Source organism: Cetorhinus maximus, unplaced genomic scaffold (assembly GCF_964194155.1).
Source record: "Cetorhinus maximus unplaced genomic scaffold, sCetMax3.hap1.1 HAP1_SCAFFOLD_368, whole genome shotgun sequence".
NCBI classification, from domain to species: domain Eukaryota; kingdom Metazoa; phylum Chordata; class Chondrichthyes; order Lamniformes; family Cetorhinidae; genus Cetorhinus; species Cetorhinus maximus.
In genome coordinates, this window is record NW_027596314.1 from 201,980 (window position 1) to 225,594 (window position 23,615).

The window sequence follows — 23,615 nt, forward strand, 5'->3', positions numbered from 1 at the left end:
CTGAACTTGATGTTGAGTCTGGAAGTTTGTAAAATGCCAGATCGAAAGATGAGCTGCTGTTCCTAGAGCTCCCATTGAGCTTCATTGGAACAGTTCAGGAGGCCAAGGACAGAGAGGTCAGAGTAGGAGTGGGGCGGAGAATTAAAATGACAAGTGACTGGAAGCTCAGGGTCAAGCTCACAGGCTGAACAGAGGTTGTTCCACAAAGTGATCACACAATCTGTGTTTGATCTTCCCCATGTCGAGCAGACCACATGATGAGCAGTGAATACAGTAACTAAATTGAAAACAATCACAAGTAAATGACTTTGTTGTAGGCCGAAGAAATATACTTTATTTGAAGAGTAAAGGTTACAAAGTAATTTCCAGAATATTAAACCTTCAGTCCAGTTACAGTGATTTTTAACATCAGCAGAAACAAACCCAAACTATCAGAATGAACAAGGTTCAGTACTGAGTGTGATCAACAGCAACAATAACAGCAGAATCCAACCTGGAGTCAATGCTGAACTCGCTGGTGTATCAGCCAGTTGGATGATGGATTAAATCCCTTCTCACACATGGAGCAGGTTTCCGGCCTGTCCCCAGTGTGAACTTGCTGCTGTGTGTCTTGGAGCTGGTGGCTTCCCCATGCACCAGCTGCTCTTGTCTTTTCAGGTGGTGGGGGTCATGGGTTTGGGAGATTCTGTCAAAATTCTGGTTGAGCTGCAGAGCTATGAAATCCATCTCCTTTTCCCCTCCTCCACCTCTCACTCTCTCTTCTCCCATAGAGGCCAGAATCTCGTGTAGGCCCAGACCGGGAGGCAGATTCCCTTCCCTGAAGGACGTTAGTGAACCAGTTGGGTTTTTATGACAATCTGGCAGTTTTCATGGTCACATTTTCCTCGTGTCAGCCCCACAAATTACCGGATTCGTTCAGCTCAATTTCACAATCTGTCTTTCTGTTTTTGTGGGTTCTCTTTCATATTTCTTTGTTTCTGTTTTGAATTCACGTTACAGAGTATGAGAAGGATTTGCAGTCAGGAAGGTCAAACCAAAATCAGATCAAAATCTGCCAGAGTCTATCGATTCATCAGGACCTGAAGATCATCAGCCTTTGAACATGGAAGCAAAAAGCACCGTTTACACCAGGGAGAAACCGTGGAAATGTGGGGACTGTGGGAAGGGATTCAGATCCCCGTCTAATCTGGAAACTCATCGACGCAGTCACACTGGGGAGAGGCCGTTCATCTGCTCCGTGTGCGGGAAGGGATTCACTCAGTTAATCTGCCTTCAGAGACACCAGCGACTTCACACTGGGGAGAGGCCTTTCACCTGCTCCACGTGTGGAAAAGGATTCACTCGCTCATCCCACCTGCTGGAACACCAGCAAGTTCACACTGACAAGAGAGAGTTTAAATGCCCCGACTGTGAAAAGAGCTTTAAAAACCCACATGGACTGAGGGAGCACCAGCGCATTCACACTGCGCATGCACCATTCAGCTGCTCACAGTGTGGGAAGAAGCTCAGGACATCATCCCGCCTTCTGAAACACCTGCGAGTTCACACTGACGAGAGGCCGTTTAAATGTCCAGACTGTGGGAAGTGCTTCAAAAGTTCTGGGCATCAACAATGTCATCAACGTATTCACACTGATGAGAGACCGTTCAGGTGCTTTCACTGCGGGACTGGGTTCAGGCAACCATCTCATCTCACTGCACACCAGCGCACCCACACTGGGGAGAGGCCGTTCACCTGCTCTGAGTGTGGGAAGAAATTCACTCAGAAACCCCACCTGCTGAGACACCAGCGAGTTCACACTGACGAGAGACCATTTAAATGTCCAGACTGTGGAAAGTGCTTTAAAAGTTCTGGGGAATCTGCAATACCACCAACGTATTCACACTGATGAGAAACCATTCAGATGCTCTCACTGTGGGACTGGGTTCAGGCAATCATTTCATCTCACTGCACACCAGCGAATTCACACTGGGGAGAGGCCGTTCACCTGCTCCAAGTGTGGGAAGGGATTCACACGCTTATCCTACCTAGTGACACACCAGCGAGTTCACAAGTGATTACAGGGGTTGGATTCTGCTGTTATTGCTGCTGTTAATCACATCCTGGACTGAATCATATTCATTCTGAAAGTTGGGGTTGATCTCAAATGTCAGTTGCCCAGTTTAGACTTAGCGTGTACCCACGCCATCTCTCAATCATGTGACTGGATCATCATGTCTGCAAACCTCGTTTTCAATGTACATCACTCAAATTGTATTGAACTAAAGATGAACAATGAGCAGATCACAGTGCAACCCTGCAGCTCTATATTGACTGGAGAAAGTCTGTTCTGTAACTCGAGGATGAAGCTTGGTAAGTTCTGAATGTTTGTAATTACAAGTAGGCTCAAGCTATTTGAGAGATGGGCTGTTCAAAACTGTTAACTTGTCAGATATTGAAGGAATTACTCTGAAAATAAACTCACCAATTGATAACCTCAGACTCTGCTCCCTGCTGTAATTAATACTCAGCATCCATTCGTGCTGATTTACGGTGAATTACTGAATATCCTGTGGAGTCTTTGTTCCTTGTTTTGTGAAATAGCTCTCCCCATTAGTGCTGAACTGCTGGATAACTCTGATTACATTTCGACATGTCTAGAAAGGGTCTGTGTGCCCACATTTCACTGTGATTTGTAAACAATAAACAATGTTCATGGCCTGACTTGTCGTCTGGTATCCGGGTGATTTGTGAAGAAAGATTTAATTCACTCACTCAGCACCTTGAGGGGAACCAGACTGAGGTTTAATGAACATAAAAAATAGGAGTAGGAAGAGGCCATTTGGCCCATTAAGTCTGCTCTGCTATTCGATGTGATCATGGTTGATCTTCTACCTTAGATCCACACTCCCCATAAACCTTAATTCCCCTTGTACCCAAAACTCTGTCGACCTCAGTCTTAAATATAACTGAGAGCCAAGGATGCCTGGGATAGAAAGTTCCAAAGATTTACAACTGAGTGAAGAAATTCCTCCTCATCTCAGTCCTAAATGGTCGACCCCTTATTCTGAGACTGATCCCCGTGTTCTAAATTCACCAGATGGGAAACATTTTCTCAGCATCTACCCTGTCAGGCCATTTAAGAATGTTTCAGTTAGATCGCTCAATCTTCCAAACTCCATTCAATATAGGCCGAGTCTGCTCTATCTCTCCTCATGGGACAATCTCCTCATCCCAGGAACTAGCCTGGTGAACATTGGTTTCACTCCCTCTAGGGCAAGTGTGTCCTTCCTTAGGTAAGGAGACTAAACCCGCAAACAGTACTCCAGGTGATGCCTCACCAATGCTCTGAGTAATTGTAGTAAGACATCTTTACTCTTATACTCCAATCCCTTTGTAATAAAAGCTGACAGACCATTTACCATTTGCTTGCTGTACCTGCATGTTAACTTTCTGTGATTCACGTACAAGAACAGCCAGGTCCCTCGGAATGTAAATATTTCCCAGTCTCTCACCATTCGAAAAATATTCTTTCTTATATTTTTCCTACCAAAGTGGATAACTTCACACTTCACCATGTTGTATTCCATCTGCCACGTTCTTACCGAACCTGTCTATATCCCTCTGCAGCCTCTTTGTGTCCTCCTCAACACTTACTTTCCCACCCGACATTGTATCGTCAGAAAACCTGGATATATTACACTCAGTCTCCTCATCTAAGTCATTGGTATCGATTGTAAATGGCTGAGGCACAACAACTGATCCTTGTGGTACCTGCTAGTCACAGCCTGCCAACCTAAAAATGTCCTGTTTATTCCCACTCTCTATTTTCTGACCATTAACCATTCCTCAGTCCTTGCTCAGATACCCCCCAAACACCAGACCGAATTTTGTGTAATGACCTCTTGTGTGGCCCCTTATCAAATGCTTTTTGAAAATCCAAATACACAACATCTTCTGATACCCTCATTATCCTCCTTACTTATTACATTTTCAAAAAGCTCTGAACAGATTTGTCAAACATGATCTCCCTTTCATAAATCCATATTGGCTCTGCTCAATCAGTTAATGATTTTCTAAATGCCCTGTTACCACATCCCTCACGATAGATTCCTACATTTTGTCAATTACTGATGTTAGACTGACTGATCTCTAGTTCCCCATTTTCTCTCTTCCTCCTTTTCAGAAAAGTGAGATTATGTTTGCTACCAAGGCTGGGAGAGACACTTTGGAAGATATGGGGAGCTGGGACTTGTCCATGAGAGTAACCAAAGGTCTAGGTCCTGAAATAATTCAGAGTGACGATGTGTTAGTCATGGCTCAGTGGTGCATTTTCATGTCTGAGTCAGGAGGTTGTGGGTTCAAATCCACATCCAGAAAGATGAGCATAAAATTCAGGCTGACATTCCACTGAGGGAGCACTGCACTGTCAGAAACAGACTGTCATAGATGGCACTGAGACAGAATGGACGGGTGTAAGAGATCCATTGACACTATTTCAAAGAGCCGGGGTTTCTCCCAGGAGTCTTGGTCAATATTAATCCCTCAATCAACATCACTGAAACAGATTATCTGGGTATTATTAATTTGTTGTCTATGGGATCTTGCTGTGCATAAATTAGCTGCTGTATTTCCTACATTCCAACATTGTCTACACTTCAAAGGAATTTCATTGGCTGTAAAATGCTTTGGACATCCTGATGTCATGAAAGGCTCTGCAGAAATAAAAAATTTTCTTTAACAGAAGAGAAAAGGCCCAGAAATGGAACAGTCGAGAACAGGATTTCAATTAGTCTCCTCTTATCCTGGAGTAAACAAATACTCCACACACTGTGTGTTTGACGCCAAAGTGATTTATTTGACATTTAACCAGAATATTAAACTCCAGCCCTGTCACAGGGATTATTAACATCAGGAGGAATAAAACCCTCAAGAGCTGGATTTTCAAAGAGGGTTGGGAACCTGACACTGGATCAATTCCGGGTCCACACTCTGCACCTGAACTGCATCGCTCTTGCAGCACTATTTTTAAATGTAAATAAGCTGTTTTGGCAGAAGGTGAGCTCAGCATCCAAACCGAGGCACCAAGTGCCTCCGGGGGCAGGGAGCTTCCTGTCTGATGCCAGCAGCAAAGGCAGAAGGCAGCCATTTTGGGGTTTGCTGCTGCTTTGCTGAGGTACAGTGCTCAAACTAGAACAAGTCTATCCTTCAAATTCTACAAACAAAAACCAGATGAAAATTAACTTCCTTTCAACCGATGGTAACTCCAACAGCTGTGCACTAACATGCAGCAAGCTGTCTGACTTTATCCTGTAAGTAAGCCTGGGTACTAGATTTTAGTGTAGCCCAACCATTTTCAGGTTCATTTCATGTCATATTCATTGTAATAAGCTAACAATGTCAAAACACAATTTTCTGCTAACACTGAGATGAGAAGCCATTTTGATGATTTTAACCTTTTCCAACAAACTTTCCCAAAACAGTATTACGAAGCAGTGACTGATGGGCAACAGATGATTGGTAGTTGCTTAGAAGTCGCTTCATGTTATCTCAATATTTCTCCATTAGCATTTCTTATGAGAGAATTAAAGGCTGTAACATTTGGGAAAGGAATGGGATAAGCCTTGGACTTGCTCCCTATCGGGAACACACACTGCCCTTGATTGTTGAGTCTGTCTTAATGAATGGGCTCCTGAAAAAACATCAAGATGAGAGACATAGCTTAAAGGAAGGCAGTGTTCCATGTTTAAGACAATGTGGCAAATTAGCTAAAACCAATGGAGTTAACTCTTGTCACATTATTGACAAACCACAGACCAATTAGCCATTTCCAATAACTTGGCTAAGGTGGGCTTACAGCATCTTTTAAGTGGAGAAATGAAGATTTCGAGAAGCCATTTTGTTAGCATGTTATCTGTGTATCGAATGACGGAGGGTTATCCTCACTTCATGTCTTCAGCCTGATCAACCAAGGAATGTTGTGAGAAGTCCGTTTAATTGTTAAAGTTAAACATTCTCCTCTTACTGTTAATTGAAACTTGATTTTTATCTTTCTAACTTGTGACCTTTCCACATTTTAATGGTTAATAAATCTTTTTAAAATGACGATTTAAAGTGTTCATTCCAACCGGATGTTCAGTCCAGTAGAACCTGATGATTTCATTCACAATTGGGGATTTATTGCAAACAACCTGTACCCCATAAATCAATTTAGAATCCAGAAGAAAAGACTGAAAATCCCATTCTGTTCCAGACAGGCTCCTTAACAAGTTCTTTAATGAGATTAAGGGGCCGTTAATTGGTGGTGAGTGGGTTTCCTGTTTCCTCCCCTCCACCGGCACTTTGAAAATTACAAACTGTCTCAGAGGCAGCGGATCCAGTGCCTCCGACTGGGAAAGTAATTTTCAAATCGCACAAGTCCCGGTTCCCACCCCCATCAGAAAGTGAAAATCCAACCCCAGTTATCAGAATGAACCTAGTTCAAACCTGGATGTGATTCACAACAGCAATAACAGCAGAATCCAACCCCTGTTGTCATATGTGAAACTTCTGGTGTCTCTTCAGGTTAGATGAAAAAGTGAATCTCTTCCCACAGATGGGGCAGTTGAAAGGCCTCTCCCCAATGTGAACTCGCTGGTGTCTGTGCAGGTTATGCAACCGAATGAATCTCTTCCCACACACACAGCAAGTGAACAGCCTCTCCCCAGTGTGAACTCGCTGGTGTTTCAGCAGATTTATTGGTCCTTTGAAACTCTTCTCACAGTCAGAGCATTTAAACAATCTCTGATCACTGTGAACAAGTTGATGTGTCAGCAGAGCAGATGACTGAGTGAAGCCTTTCCCACACAGAGCAGGTGAATGGCCTCTCCCCAGTATGAACTCGCTGGTGCCCAGGTTAGATGAGCTCATGAATCCCTTCCCGCACACGGAACAGCTGAACGGCCTCACGCCACTGTGAACACGCTGGTGTGTCAGAGGATTTGATAACTGCGTGAAACCCTTCCCACAATCGGTGCAGGTGAACGGCCTCTCCCCAGTGTGAATACGCAGATGAATTTCCAGTTGGGATGGGGAAGTGAATCCTGTTCCACAATCCCCACATTTCCACGGTTTCTCCGTGGTGCCGGTGCCCTTGTGTCTCTCCAGATTGGATGATCAGTTGAATGCTTGTCCACACACCCACACACACATAAAACACGTGTACGTGGAATTCACAACATCCCACTGTAAATGCTGTAATTTTTTTTTCAGGTTGTATAACTAGGTAAAGCTCTTTGCACAGTCAGTGCACTGGAACACTCTCACCAGTGTGTGTCTCAGTGCTTTTCCAGTCATATACATGAGTGATTTTTTTTTCTACAGTCAGAACAGGCAAACATTTCTCCTTCCACATTCAAAGGCCGGTGATATTCAGCTCCTGATGAATCAAGTGACTCTGTTAGATCTTGATGTGATGTTTTGTTTGAGTTACCAGTCAATAAATTCTCCCTTCTGATGCCCCTGTAAGCAGAGATTTCAAAAGTCCTCATTGTAAGCACGGCATAGAAATTAGGAACAGTTAATTTTAGTTCCTATGGAACATTTTTTCTCTCTTGTTCCCCAAAGCTGCAAATCCCCGTCCCACACACTCTCCCTCCTCCCTGGGCTGAAATCTAAATAAAGTGTTGGATAATTCTCTGTATCCTTTTGATAAATTCTACAACTGGAGATCATGTTTTACAAGGGGCCATTTGTTAACAGTTTCCCAAACACAGATCAGATCCTCATTGATTTGAGCCCAAAGTGTAACCTCTTATTTATTGTCCCCCCTCCCCCATCCTCTGATGTGAACCATCCTCCACTCGCTGACCCAGGATGGCGGCCGTTAACCTGGGCCTGTTCCCGGGAGGGAGAAGCCCCGCAGCTGCAAACCAGGAGCTGACAATTATTCCTCAGGGTTTGCAGATCCACAAAGTGTTTCCAAATCCTCCCCGTCCAGCCGCCGGCTCCATCGCTCCCTCCCCCCGGGCCTGTCACCGCGGGGTAAACACGGGGCCTGGGGCCTACCCCAGAAGTTGCTCCAGTTCCCAGTCCAGCCGCGGTTTCCATTCCTACCCTGTGCTCACAATCTCCTCCCGCCTCCCGAACCGTCCGCTCCTCCTCACTCTGTCACCATGACTGACACTGAGCATGCTCAGAGCGCACACCCACACTGTACCTGCGCACTGGACTCCTAAAGTCATTGATAGGGGAACTTTCCGCAGCGCGGGGCGTTCTGGGTAAATAATCCGCCATCGATAGCTTGACTTGGGAACACAAAATTCAATGCATCGGCTTCCCATTCGAGATTGGGACCCGGGGTGCTGTTATGGCACGGCGGATGGTAAATGCTGAGCTGCTCAAATCACAGAGCGAAACCTGAAACAGCTGCCACTCCTGTTTTGCAATTTGTATTTTATCTCGAGATGCGTGCCTTGAATTCAGTAGTAATAAGTCCACCCACAATTAGAGTTTTTTTAAAATTAAACATTCATTAACAGAATAAAAGATTTTAAGCACATTCATAGGTCTACAAATTACGATTATAATAACTCCTAACTCCCCTAATTAATCTAGCTCCCAGTTACACCTCTGTTAAGGCAACAGTGAAACAAAACATAAGTTTAACGGATCTTGGTAAAGCACACAATACCTTGGACAGTGATATTCAAAGTGAGTTTTCTTAGCTTCAATTCCTGTAGACAGCAACTGAATGCATAGAGGCTGGAGGCTTTTCACACTTGTGTTAGATCTTAGAGTGTCTTCCCTCTTACATATAACCTCATCTCCTTTATACATACTTCTCTCTTAATGTAAATTCCAATTCCCAATATTTCTTTGCAACTTTACTTTTAATTTTATTATAAATATTTCATAGTACGCATATTATCAGTAACCTTTTGGAAAAATATGCACTGTATGACTTAGCTTCTTATGGCTAGGTGTAACATCTTACCATCTGTTTGAAGTTCAAACTAACCTAATTTATATAAAAATGCAAATGTTCCTCGCACCTCACATTCTAAAACTTCAGCCAGGTTTGTGTATTTAGCATTTCAAACCTAGCTTCCCTTTTGATCATTCAAAAGCTCCAGACCAGCTGTCTCCAATTCCATTAAACCCTGCCCCCCTCCGCCCACCCCGCCCCACTCCCACCACCACCACACACACACATCCACACAGAGAAACTAATCCAAACTCCACTATTAACCTACCTTTACAATATATCAAATAATATTATGAAAAGTATTATATTTTCATGACAGCGCAATACACACAATAGGTACTTAAAGTATGTAGAAACCTGAATGTCTGGACCTTCCTCCATGATGCAATCTGTGCAATTCACCCCCACCTCCACCTGCAATGGCAGATTGGAAAAAGGTCGAAGTTGAAATTCACAAAGATCAATGCTGGTACAAACTGGTGGAAACAACCTGCTGATTCTGGGAATGATGGGACATGTACAAGCCGATTAGGTTGCACCCCAGCAGGAACAAGACCAGTATCCTCACAGGGGTATTTGCTAGTACTGTGGGGGAGGGTTTAAACTCGACTGGCAGGGGAATGGGAAACTGAGCGAGGAGACACGAGAGAGGCAAACAAAGATAGGAATGAAAGATAGAAAAGTAGAAAGCAACAGTGGAAGGCAGAGGAAACAAGGGCTTGCAGCAAATAGGACCATTGTACAAAAAGAGATGTATAAAAAATGTTAAAAAGACAAATCTAAAAGCACTGTATCTGAATGCATGGAGCATTCGCAATAAGGTAGATGGATTAACAGTGCAAATAAATGTAAACGGGTACGACATGACTGTGATTACAGAGACATGGCTGCAGGATGACCAAGGCTGGGAACTGAATATCCAAGGGTACTCGATATTCAGGACAGACAAGCAAAAAGGAAAAGGAGGTGGTGTGGCATTGTTAGTTAAGGACGAAATCGGTGCAGTAGTGAGAGAGGATATTGGCTCAGAAAGTCTAGATCTAGAATCAGTCTGGGTGGAGCTAAGAAACAACAAAGGGCAGAAAACATTAGTGGGAGTTGTCTATAAGCCTCCAAACGGTAGTGATAAGGTAGGGGGCAGTGTTAAACAGGAAATTAGAGATGTATGTAAAAAGGGTGCTACGGTAATCATGGGTGACTTTAAGCTGCATATAGACTGGGAAAACCAAATTAGCAATAATACTGTGGTGGATGAATTCCTGGAGTATACAAGATGGCTTTTAGACCAGAATGTTGAGGAACTGACTAGGGAACAGACTATCCTAGATTTGGTATTGTGCAATGAAGGAGAGTCATATGGACTCGAAATGTTAACTCTGTCTCTCTCTCCACAGGTGGTGTCAGACCTGCTGAGTTTTTCCAGCATTTTCTGTTTTTATTTCAGATATCCAGCATCCGCAATATTTTGCTTTTACACTAGCATCATGAGGAAACCTTTTCAGTAACAAGTGGTAAGAATTTGGAATTCACTATCTGATGGATACAGGTTCGAGAGTAACCTTCAAACAGGAATTGGATAAATATTTGAAGGAGAAATGATGCAGGGATGAGTAAAGAATGGGGGAGTGGGACTAACTGGATAGCTCGTCGAATTTGTCAGCACAGATTCAATAGGCCAACCAGCCTCCTTCTCTGCTGTACTATTAGGAGATCCTGTCATCTATAATAATATAATGATTCATAATAAACATGATGATAGAATCATGGAGCAGGGATGGTGGCCATTCAGCCCATTGTGCCTGTACCATCCCTGAAAATGTTACCAATCTGTCCCACTCCCCTGCTCTTTTCCAATCGCATTCTAAATCTTTCCTTATTAAATTAAAATCCAAATCACTTTTGAAAGTTATGACTAAATCTGCTTCTACCAGCCATTCAAACAATGACTTGCCAGTATTTAATTGGAGGAAATTTCTACACATCCACCAAACAGTCTGATAATTTACGAAGAGTGGAGAAGTCGAGAGACGTGGTGGTGAGGCAGAGCTGGGAGCTGTCAGTGTAAATGTGATAAGTGGCAGTGTTTTCAGATGATGTCATTGTTTGGAACAGGTTAATGAGAAATAAGAGGAGGCCTTTGGGGACACTCGAGGTAACTGTGTGAGTTGAAAGGAAAGACATTGCGAGTGATACTCTGGCTATGATTAGATAGAGAAAAATGGAACCAGGAGAGAGCAGCCCCACCCAGGGGACAGGGGAGAGGCGAAGGTGCAGAATGATGTGGTCAACATCAAATGCTGCAGACAGGTCGAGGACGAGAAGGGAGAGTTTATCTTTGTTACAGTCACATAGAATGTCATTTGTCACTTTGATAAGAGCTGTTTCAGTCCTGTGGCAGGGGCAGAAACATGATTGGAGGGATTCAGACATGGCGTTCTGGGAAAGATGGGCAGGAATTTGGGAGGTGACAACACGTTCAAGGACTTTGGAGAGGACAGAGAGGCTGGAGATGGGGCAGTAGATGGAAGGACAGTGGGGTCAAGGATTTGCTTTTTGAGACTCCTGCAGGATGTGGGAAATGAAGGACGCTTCCAGCGTCCATGGTGACCATGTGTGAGGAAGGTGTGTCCAAATACAGCTTCTAGCGAATCGGGTTTCAGAGCTGGAGCTGCGGGTGGACTCATTGTGGAGCATCCGCGATGCTGAGCAAGTCATGGATGGCACGTTTAACGAGGTGGTCACACCGCAGGTGAAGATTACACAGGCAGAATGGGAATGGGTGACCATCAGAAACAGTAAAAGGCTCAGGAAGGTAGTGCATGAGTCCCCTGTGGTCATCCCCCTCTCCAACAGATATACCGCTTTGGATACTGTTGGGGGGGATGGCCTCTCGGGGGAAAGCAGCAACAGCCAAGTTCATGGCACCGTGGATAGCTCTGCTGCTCAGAGGGGCAGGAGGAAAACAAGTGGCAGGGCTATTGTGATAGGGGATTCAATAGTTAGGGGCACAGACAGACGTTTCTGTGACCGCAAACGTGAATCAAGGATGGTATGTTGCCTCCCTGGTGCCAGGGTCCAGGATGTCACAGAGTGGCTGCGGGACATTCTGGGGAGGGAAGGTAAACAGCCAGTGGTCGTGGTACACATTGGTACCAACAACATAGGTAATAAGGGGGATGAGGTCCTGAAAGCAGAATCTAGGGAGCTCGGAAATAAATTTAAAAATAAGACCTCAAATGTAGTAATCTCAGGATAACTCCCTGTTCCACCTGCTAGCAAGAGCAGGAATAAGAGGATAGGCCAAATGAATACGTGGCTGGAGAGATGGTGTAGCTGGGAGGGATTCAGATTCTTGAGGCACTGGGACCGGTTCTGGGGAAGGTGGGACGTGTACAAACGGACAGGCTGCACCCTGACAGAGCTGGGACCAGTGTCATTGCGGGAGCTTTTGCTAGTTCTGTTGGGGAGTATTTAAACTAGTGTGGCAGGGGGATGGGATCACAGGAGTAGGATCAGATGGGTCAGATTCATATAAGAAAAATGGAGGTAGAAGATTAGCTAGGGACGTTGTGATAGACATGGAGTTACAGGAGAAGCAAAGTTTACAAAGTGTCCAGCAAGGGAAATTGACGGGGTTAAACTGTTTATACTTCAATGCAAGGAGTATTACAAACAAGGTAGATGAGTTAAGGGCACAGTTAGACACATGGCAGCAGGATGTCATTGCTATAATGGAGACCTGGCTAAAGGAGGGACAAAGCTGGCAGCTCAATATCCCTGGTTATAGAGTCTTCAGACACGATAGAGTTGGAGATAAAAAAAGGATGGTGGTGGGGCGGGGGGAGGTAGCACTAATGGTTAAAGAATCAATTCCAGTTGTGAGAGGGGATGATATACTAAATAGATCAACAAACGAGGCTTTATGGATTGAGCTTAGAAATAAAAAAGGGGCAGTCACACCACTGTCTCCTACAGACCCCCAAATAGTGAAAGGGAGGTAGAAGAACAAATATGTAGGCAAATTTCTGCTTGTAAGAACAAGAGGTCAATAATAGTCGGAGACTTCAATTATCCTAATATCAACTGGGATTCAAACAATATAATGGGAACTGAGGGAGAAAAATTCATGCAATGTGTCCAAGAATTTTTTTTTAACCAATTAGTGATAAACCCAATGAGAGGAGATGCAATTCTAGACTTAGTCTTGGGGAATGAAGAAGGGCAAGTGGGTGAAGTGACAGTTGGTGACCATATCAGGGACAGTGATCACAATTCAGTTGATTTAGCATTACCATGGAAAAGAACAGAGATACAGAGATAAGGCAGGAGTAAAAGTCTTGAACTGGGGGAAGGCAAATTTTGCAGAAATGAGAAGGGACTTGGTTGAGGTGGACTGAACAGCAGTGCTGGAGGATAAAACAGTGGAAAACCAGTGGGAAGCACTAAAAAGTGAGATCCTAATTGTACAAAGTAGACATGTCCCCTACAAAAATAAGAGTGGTACTGCCAAATCTGAACCACCCTTGTTGTCTAGAGGAATACAGGGGGAAATCAAACAGAAGAAGAAAGCATACGATAGGCACAAAGAAGTAAGCACTGCAGATATCCTAGACGAATATCGGAAGTGCAGAGACAATGTAAAAAAGGAAATAAGGAAATCAAAGAGAGGGCATGATAAAAGATTAGCAAGTAAAGTTAAAGATAACCCAAAGATGTTTTACCAATACATTAATGCTAAAAGGTTAGTTAAGGAAAAGGTGGGACCTATCAAAGATGAAGATGGAAACTTGTGTGTAGATGCAGAGGCTGTGGGAAGGGTTTTGAATGAATATTTTGTCTCCGTGTTTACAAAGGAAAGGGAGGGTATAGATATAGTAGTCCAGGAGGAACACTGCGAGTTATTGGACGGGATAGTCATAGAGAGGAAGTCCTCGAAGGGTTGAAATCCTTGAAAGCTGATGTCATGAGGGCCAGATGGATTGTTTCCGAGGCTGCTGAAGGAAGTCAGGGAAGAGATAGCAGATGCTCTTAGGTTGATTTTCCAATCTTCACTAGATACAGGGGAGGTACTGGAGGACTGGAGAAATGTAAATATAGTTCCATTGTTTAAAAAGGGATCAAAGGAAATGCCAAACAATTATAGGCCAGTTAGCCTTACATCAGCGGTGAGCAAATTAGTAGAATCAATCCTGAGAGATAGGATTAACTGTCATGTGGAAAGGTATGGACCAGTCAGGGATGGTCAGCATGGATTTGTCAAAGGAAGGTCTTGCCTCACAAATTTGATTGAATTCTTTGAGAAAGTGACAAGAAGGGTTGATGAAGGTAGTGCAGTGGATGTTGTGTACATAGATTTTAGCAAGGCATTTGACAAGGTCCCACATGGCAGATTGGTAAGGAAAGTAAAAGCCCGTGGGATTCAGGGTAATGTGGCAAACTGGATAAAAGGTTGGCTTTGTAACAGGAAACAAAGGGTAATGGTCGATGGATGCCCTTGTGAATGGAAAGTTGTCTCAAGTGGTGTTCCACAGGGCTCGGTGTTGGGACCCTTGCTGTTTGTGTTATATATTAACGATTTGGACGGGAACGTGGCGGGCATGATTGGAAAATTTGCAGATGACATAAAGATTGGCCAAGCAGTGGATATTGTAGAGGATAGCCATAATCTCCAAAACAATATAGATGGGTTGGTGCAGTGGGCGGTAAAGTGGCAGATGGATTTTAACATAGAAAAGTGTGAGGTCATACATTTAGGGAGGTCAAACAGTTACAGGGATTACACAATAAATGGGAATATTGAGGGGTAGATGAAGTGAGAGATCTTGGCGTACAAGTACACAGGTCCCTGAAGGCAGCGGTTCAAGTAGACAAGGTTGTAAAGAAGGCATATGGAATGCTCTCCTTCATTGGCAGAGGTATAGAATATAAAAGTAAGGATATAATGTTGGAATTGTATAAAACACTGGTGAGGCCACAACTGGAGTATTGTGTGCAGTTCTGGTCACCACATTACAGGAAGGATGTAATAACTCTGGAGAGAGTGCAGAGGAGGTTTACAAGAATGTTGCCAGGGTTAGAAAAGTGTAGCTATGAGGAGAAATTGGATAGGTTGGGGTTATTTTCCTTAAACAAAGAAGGCTGAGAGGTGACTTGATTGAGGTGTACAAAATGATGAGGGGAATAGATAGAGTAGACAGGATAAAATTGTTTCCCTTGGTGGAGATTTCTAGAACCAGGGGACATAGATTCAGGATAAGTGGCAGAAGATGTAAGGGGGACATGAGGAAGAACTTTTTTACGCAGAGGGTAGTGGGTGTCTGGAATTCGCTGCCCAAGTTGGTGGTAGAGGCAGGAACTCTAAACTCTTTTAAAAAGTACCTGGATCTGCACCTTAAGTGCTGTAAGCTACAGAGCTATGGGCCAGGTGCAGGAAGGTGGGATTAGAAAGGGCACCTGGGTGTCCTCGGGCTGGCATGGACAAGATGGGCCGAATGGCCTCCTGTGCTGTAACCTTTCTATGGTTCTATGTGTATAATGATGGCAGATTTGAAGGAAAGATGGACAGTACTTGAGAGAGAAAACTGTTGACATATTCAGTGAAAATGGGGAAGTTGAGTGATCAGTAGTTTAGTGGGTGTAGGGTCAATAGAGCAAGAGGTGAATTTCATGGACAAGATGAGCTCTGAGAGGGCATGAGGGGAGATGGAAGGGAAACTACAGAAAGATGTGAGCTCAGGGCTCAGGTATTGGGGAACTTTAGGGAGGGCGAGTGGCAAGGAGGGAAGCAGCAGAGGCAGCTCATCCGATTGTCTCAATCTTAGAGACAAAGAAGCTCCATGAGATCCTCACACCAGTTGTTGGGGGTGAGGATGGAGGAAGAGCATTTCAAAAGGAATGAACTTGTGTTAGAGATATTAAAAAGGTTCAACACATTGTGTCTTTTAGCACAAAACTAATTTATTTGATATTTATCCAGAATATTCGCCCCCCCTAAGTGGTCTGTAGTTTATTAACATCAGCAGAAACAGATCCCATTGAACATGGTTCAGTCCTGGATGTGATTACCAGAAAAATCCCACCACTTTAGTCACTTGTGAACTCGCTGGTGTGTCAGCAGGTTGGATGAGGTAGTGAATCCCTTCCCACACTGAGGGCAGGTGAACGGCCTCTCCCCAGTGTGAATTCGTTGGTGTGCCATCAGCTTGGATGAGGTAGTGAATCCCTTCCCACACTGGGGGCAGGTGAATGGTCTCTCCCCAGTGTGAATTCGTTGGTGTGTCAGCAAGTGGGATGAATGAATAAATGCCTTCCCACACTGGGGGCAAGTGAACGGCCTCTCCCCAGTGTGAATTCGTTGGTGTGTCAGCAGGTTGGATGAGGTAATGAATCTCTTCCCACACTGAGGGCAGGTGAATGGCCTCTCCCCAGTGTGAATTTGCTGGTGTGTCAGCAGGCTAGATAACTGAGTGAATCCCTTTTCACACTGGGGGCAGGTGAATGGCTTCTCCCCAGTGTGAACTCGCTGGTGTGTCAGCAGGTGAGATGACTGAGTGAATCCCTTCCCACACTGAGGGCAGGTGAATGGCCTCTCCCCAGTGTGAATTCGCTGGTGTACAGTGAGTTGAGATGATCGCCTGAACCCAGTCCCGCATTGAGAGCACCTGAACGGTCTCTCGTCAGTGTGAACATGTTGATGGGACATCAGCTCGCAGGAACTTTTAAAGCACTTCCCACAGTCTGGGCATTTAAAAGGTCTCTCTTCACTGTGAACTCGGTGGTGGCTCAGCAGGTTGCTTGAAAGAGTAAATCCCTTCCCACACGTTGAGCAGGTGAACGGCCTCTCCCCAGTGTGACTGCGCCGATGCTCTTCCAGCTCTGATGGGAATCTGAATCCCTTCCCACAGTCCCCACATTTCCATGGTTTCTCCCCAATGTGGCTGCGCTGGTGTCTTGACAGGCCAGATGATCGGTTGAAGCCTCGTCCACACACAGGACACATGTACGATTTCTCTCCACTGTGAACGGTACTTTTTCCTTCCATGTTCAAAATCAAATGATATTCAGGTTATGATAAATCGGGCGAATGTCAGATTCTGTTGTGATGTTTTGTTTCTGTTTCCCGACTGCAAATCCTCCCCTTCTAATCCCCTGTGAAACTGATTTAAAACAGAAAAAAGGGAGTGAGAGAGAACCCACAAAAACACAAAGGCAGGTTGAGCTGAATGAATCTGGTAATTTGTGGGGCCGGCACAAGGAAAAAGTGACCATGATGCTGGATTGTCATAAAAACCCAACTGGTTCACTAATGTCCTTCAGGGAATGGAACCTGTCACCTGGTCTGGGTCTACACAAGACTCTGCCTCCATGGGAGGAAAGAGAGAGGTGGGAGGTGTAGGGGGTGAAGATGTGTTTAATACATCTTCAGCTCGACCAGAAGTTTGGCAGAATATCCCAAACCCTCAACATCCCACGACCTAGAAGGACGAAGGTAACAGGTGTCAGTGAAACCATCACCTCCAACTCACACACTGTCCTGACTTGTCTGACATGCAGTACTGGATGAGCAGAAATTTCCTCCATTTAAGTGTTGGGAAGATGAAAGCCATTGTTTTCAGTCCCTGCTACAAACTCCACTCCCTAACCACCGACTCCACCCCTCTTGCAGCTCTCTGAGGCTGAACCAGACTGTTCACAATCTTGTTGTCATATTTCAGCCCAAGCTGAGCTTCTGACTACAAATCACTAAAACCACCCATTTCCACCTCAGTAAAATCACCCAACTGTGTTCCTGCCTCAGTTCATCTGCTGCTGAAACTCATCCATTCCTTTGTTCCCTCTAAACTGAACGATTCGACTGTGCTTCTTGTCGGCCTCCCAGATTCAACTCCATAGAAACTGGAGGTCACCCAAAACTCAGCAGCTCATGTCCTTACTTGCACCAAGTCTTGTTCACCATCATCCCCTGTGCTCCCTGACGGTCGTGGTTGTCTCCAGCCCTTCAGCCTTCCAGGATTATCTGAGATCATCTAATTCTGGCCCACCCCTGGCTCCAATTCCTCCCGTGCACCCATAATCTCCTCCAGCCTCCTCAGCTGCCTGTTCCACCCAAGTCCGTCTCCACCAGCCACACTGAGCATGCTCTGAGCACAGCCCGGCCCCCATGCCGGCGCTCTGGGTTCCTGTTCTCATTGATAGGGGGCTTTCTGACCCATGAGGCATTCTGGGTAATCCTGCCACCATTGAGGCCAATCAGCAAACAGACAATTTTTTTCACCAGCTCTGAAGAAGGGTCATATGGACTCGAAATGTTAACTCTGTTTGTCTCTCCACAGATGCTGTTAGATCTGTTGAGCTTTTCCAGCAATTTCTGTTTTTGTTTCAGATTTCCAGCATCCGCAGTTTTTTGCTTTTGCCATAGGCAATTTTTTTTCCCCAGTTGGTAAAACAGAAGATCCATGAATGAGGGGGATATTGGACAGGAAGCACAATGAGAGGTTCAGACACTTTATTAAATACTCACAGCAGAAGCACATTAATCTGATCGGAGATCACTTCCTCACGAGCAGCTAGCGGAGTGAAACCGCCGGAGATTCTGGTCCCTTTCCAGTCAGTATTTACAGGAGCTGGAACATGGAAAAGAGTCTCAGTAAAATCTGGGATTTATTTGTTCACTGTTTCAAAATGGGTCTGGGCTCACACTCGAAGTTTGTGCAGCCTGTGACTCCCTGGGTTTATTAACCCTCCCCTTCCAGACCCTTTGGGCTCTCTATTGTTTCTCAATATCCTCCCGGCCCTGTGACTCCCGAGGTTTATTAACCCTCCCTCTCCAGGCCCTTTGGACTGTCTAATGTTGGACTCTGTATTGTTTTTCAATGTCCTCCTGGCCTTGTATCTGATCCAATAAAAACCCTCCTTACATCACATAGGGAACAGCTTTAGACATGTTCTGACTTTTCACCTCAATCTTATTCTGCTGAATGATCTCACTGACCGTTCCCTTTCTCTCGATCAGTCCATCCACCATCTCTTTTCTGGATTTCACTCCTTCTTGTTGTTCCAGGATTTCATCTCTCTGCCTTTTATTTCTTTTATTGAAGATTCCTGTCCATTGCTGCCTCACAGCCTCGTCCTGTTCCCACATATTCTCCATGTCTAAGTGCTTCCCAGCGGCCATGCCAACCGTGGCCCCTATTCCAGCCCAGTCACTGATCTCTCTCTTCCCTCCACCCTTTTTACTGGTGTCACTATCACAGGAACGATTGCAGAGTTTTGCAAAACTGCCTTAACACCGGGGTCTTGGCTACTGGTGGTCATAGCCCACCCATCTCTCTCCCTGCATTCTGACTTCTGAAATCCCCGGATAATTCCCTTATCATCTGAACATCAAGGTGCTTGAAGATGGGATGACATAACCTTGGGGACGGGTGTATTGGGGTTCAGGGCAAATATTACAGGAACTATTTTAAATCTTGTATCATTATATCGGCTTTCTGAGTATGGGTGATGATTAAACCATTTGTGGGACCAATTTCTTATGGCAGGACAGATTAAGGGGTAGTCAGTGAAGCATATGGGGCCTTGGGCTTCATAAATAGAGGTACTGAGTATAAAAACAGGGGCATTATTTTGGCATTTATAAGGAAGGCAAATGGAATTTTGGCATTTATTACAAAAGGAATAGAGTATAAAAATAGGGAAGTGTTGTTGCAACTGTACAAGGCATTGGTAAGACCGCACCTGGAGTACTGTGCACAATTTTGGTTCCCTTACTTGAGGAAGGATTTAGTTGCACTGGAGGCGGTTCAGAGGAGGTTCACTAGATTGATTCCAGAGATGCGGGGCTTGTCTTATGAGGAGAGATTGAGCAATTTAGGCCTATACTCGCTAGAATTTAGAAGGATGAGAGGAGATCTAATTGAGGTATATAAGATGCTAAAGGGGATAGACAAAGTAGACATGGAGCGGATGTTTCCCCTTGTGGGGCATTCTAGAACGAGAGGCCATAGTTTTAGGCTAAGGGGTGGTAGATTTAAATCAGAGATGATGAGGAATTACTTTTCTCAAAGGGTTGTGGAATTCACTATTCCAGAGTGCAGTGGATACCGGGACACTGAATAAATTTACGGAGGAGATAGATTTTTAATTAGTAATGGGTTGAAAGGTTATGGGGAGAGGGCGGGAAATTGGAGTTGAGGCCGAAATGAGATCAGCCATGATCGTATTGAACGGCTGGGCAGGCTCGAGGGGCTGAATTGCCTATTCCTGCTCCTAGTTCTTATGTTATAGAGTTTTGGTTAGGTCACAACTAGAATATTGCATCCAGTTCTGGTCCCCAGTCTTTAGGAAGAATGTGAGGGGCCTTGATAAGGTGCAGAGGAGATTTACCAGAATGGTTCCAGGGATGAGGGATTTTAGCTGCAAGGTTAGGCTGGAGAAGCTGGGGTTGTTCTCCTTGGAGCAGGGGAGATTGAGGGGAGATTTGATAGCCGTGTACAAGATTATGAAAGGTTTAGTATAAGGTAGACAAAGGAAATCCTTTTCCATTAGCTGATGGTACAAGGATACAGGTTTTGGGCAAGAGATGCAAGAGGGGATATGAGGAAGAACTTTTTTCACAGCAAGTAGGGTCACGTGATTTGTTCAACCAATGTGTAGCTAGTGCGGGGGTATAAATTCTAGGGGAGGAGTTTCCTAGGAAGTGGTTGCAGGAGGGGCTGGCTGGATACAAGCAGCCACACAAGCTCTTGTCTAAATAAAGCTTAATTTGTTTGACTAAAAAGCCTCTGAGAGCATGTTTCTACAATAATAACCTGGAACTCAGCCCACGAGGGTGGTGGAAGTGGAGACGATGAATCATTTCAAAAGGAAATTGGATGTTATACTGCCAGGATTTTATCAAGGATTTGACCATGTTAAGTGCATGCTGGACCCTGAAGTTCTGGTCACTTATCATTTAACTTCTCCGCCCCACTCCCATTCTGACCTCTGTGTCCTTGGCCTCCTGAACTGTTCCAATGAAGCTCAAGGGGAGTTTGAGGAACAGCAGTTCATCTTTCGATTCGTCACTTTACAACCTTCCAGACTCAGCATCGAGTTCAGCAGTTTCTGCACCAACAGAGAGTTGTCAGGATCCGGAACGCTCTTCCTGAAAAGGTGCTGGAACCTGATTCTATATTTAGTCTCCGCCCACTCGTCCTAGATTCCCCAACCAGTGAATATAGTTTCTCTCTATCAACCCTGTCAGTTCCAATTAATATCCCAAAAACTTTGATCAAATCACCTCTTCATCTTCTAACTTCCCGGGTTTCCGGGATTACAATGCTCATAGTGAGGTGCGGTGCTGGATTTTAGCAGAAGGAATAGGGAGAGGGAAGATATAATTCATGGCTCAGTTCTAAAGAGTGTGCATGGACAGAGGGACCCGGGGTTCATGTGCTTTGATCTCTGAAGGTGACAGGATGTATTAAGAGAGAAGTTAGCAAAGCCGTTTGGATCTTGAGCTACATAAATAGTGACATTGAGAACAAAAACAGGAAACTATGCTGAATCTTTGCAAAGCACTGGTTAGGCTTCAATTTGAGTATCTTCTGGTCACCAGACGTTAGCAAGGATGTGAAGGTCCTTGAGGAGGTGCAGAGGAGGTTTACCAGAATGGTTCCTGCAAAGGAGGTTGAGGTGGGATTTGATTGAGGTGCACAAGGTTCTAGCAGGTTTAGATAAGGTGGACAAAGAAAAGCTGTTCCCATCAGCTGATTGTACAAGGTCTCGGGGACACAGATTTAAGGCGTTGGGTAAAAGGTACGGGAGATGTAATGAAGAATGTTGTTACACAGTGAGTGGTAATGTCCTGGAGTTTACTGCCTACGAAAGGAGGTGGAAACGGATATGATGAATGATCTCAAAAGGAAATTGGACAGACACGCGAGGGAAATAAACCTGCAAGGATATGGGGATAGAGCAGGGGCAGGGGAATGGGACGACTGGATTTCTCCAGAAAACTGGCATGGACTCAATGGGCTGAAAGGCTTCCTCTGTGCCATAATGACTCTTTTGTGTAATCTTCTTCTGTAATTTAACCCTTGGAGTTTGGATATCACTCAGGTAAAACTGTGCTACACTCCCTCCTGGTGTTTTTCCAGTCACATTGATATCTGAAATTTTCTCCCACAAACAGAACAGACAAACCTTCCACATTCAGATGCTGCTGATATTCAGTTTCTGATGAATCGAGTGAATCTGTCAGATCTTGTTGTGATGTTTGGTTTGAGTTTCCCGTCTATCAATCCTCCAATTCCAGTGCCCTGTAAAGTTTACAGAAACCATCACTGTCAGTCTAGGACAGAAATTCACAATATTCTCTCCTCTAGGGTTGCCAACTCTGATTAAATGGAGGTTCCATCACATGACTTGTCCCTAAGCTCCAGCCATTAGTCGGCCAACACATCCTTCCTTGTGACACACTGCCTTCTCAGGCCAATTGGAAAGCAAAATGTCTTGTGACACAATTGGATGATGATTTGTTCCACTTTCAATATTTTTATAAAGAGAAACATTCAAAGAAAATTACAAATTAAAACAATCTTTTTAATGCCCTTAAGATATTTCTCCAGTGCTGCACACAGCAATGTCCTGGAGATTGAGCTTCAGCTCCTGGAAACTCCAGTCCAATCCTGGAAGGTGGCAACCCACTCTTTGCCTGTCTCCTGATCCAGGATCACAGCGCATGCGCCCTGCTGTACCGGGCCTGTGAACGGAAGGCGCCCCGCAGCTCATAGAACTTTCGGTGCTAATGCGGGACCGGTAACTTTTTACTCAGGGTTTGAAGCCTCCGCGTAGTATTTATGAAGCCCCCCCGCCCATTCCGCTGGCTCTAATCCTTCCCGCTCACCCACCGACTCCATTAGTCAACTGCACTCGATTGTTTCTAACCCGTTCCTTGCAGCGCCATTGACAGTCTGTACTGCGCATGCTCTACTCTCAGCGGGAAACTGCGCCTGCGCGAGGCGCGCCGGTCGTGTGGATAGGGCACATTCTTACCCGCAGTGAATGCTGGGTCAGAGCGACGCCATTGTGATCAGACATTTTTTAGTAGAACATTGAGATTTGCGATCAGAATTCCGATTACAATTGGAGCCATTTGTCCAAGTTACAAATTTACTAAATCAATTGATACAGCAACTAAAGAGCATGGGTCCTCCACCATAGTTCTGTCCTGGGTGTGATTAACAGCAGAACAAACCCCTACAGTTAGAACAAAAACAGAATTACCTGGAAAAACTCAGCAGGTCTGGCAGCATCGGCGGAGAAGAAATCAGTTAACGTTTCGAGCCTTCATGGCCCTTCGGCAGAACTGAAGTATAGTTAGAAGAAGGGAGAAATATAAATTGGTTTAAGGTGGGTGGGAGGGGGGGGGGGAGAGACACATTGAGGGTGTGGTGATTGTGGAGATGAGCAGATAATCAAAAGATGTCACAGACAAAAGGGTCAAAGAGGTGTCGAAGGTGGTGACATTTGTCTGAGAAAAGTGCTAATTAAGAATGGAAGACAGGATATTCAAAGTACAGCTCTAGTGGGGGTGGGGTGGAAAGACTAACAAGGTTTTAGTTTAGATTTAAAAATAATGGAAATAGGTGGGGAAAGAAGAATCTATATAAATTATTGAAAAAAAAGT

The 23,615-nt window shown here is 44.7% G+C and overlaps 1 protein-coding gene and 2 pseudogenes across 2 annotated transcripts in view; 1 reads left to right on the forward strand and 2 right to left on the reverse strand.

The window, feature by feature from the left end:
- The window catches only part of LOC144673478 (uncharacterized), a 78,462-nt gene extending 56,054 nt beyond the window's left edge, over positions 1-22,408 (reverse strand). Inside the window, exons 1-3 of the mRNA XM_078535298.1 lie at positions 22,130-22,408; positions 18,465-18,567; positions 16,036-17,100 (exon numbers count right to left, since the gene is read on the reverse strand). Coding sequence (XP_078391424.1) covers positions 16,036-16,985 — 950 coding nt within the window. The 5' untranslated portion in view covers positions 16,986-17,100; positions 18,465-18,567; positions 22,130-22,408. The remainder of the gene's footprint in view (positions 1-16,035; positions 17,101-18,464; positions 18,568-22,129) is intronic.
- Positions 320-2,057, forward strand: LOC144673459 (uncharacterized; annotated as a pseudogene). The gene has a single exon (XR_013574314.1). The product of XR_013574314.1 is annotated as an uncharacterized LOC144673459 (transcript).
- On the reverse strand, positions 6,143-7,134 carry LOC144673460 (uncharacterized; annotated as a pseudogene).
- Positions 22,409-23,615: the final 1,207 nt, after the last annotated feature.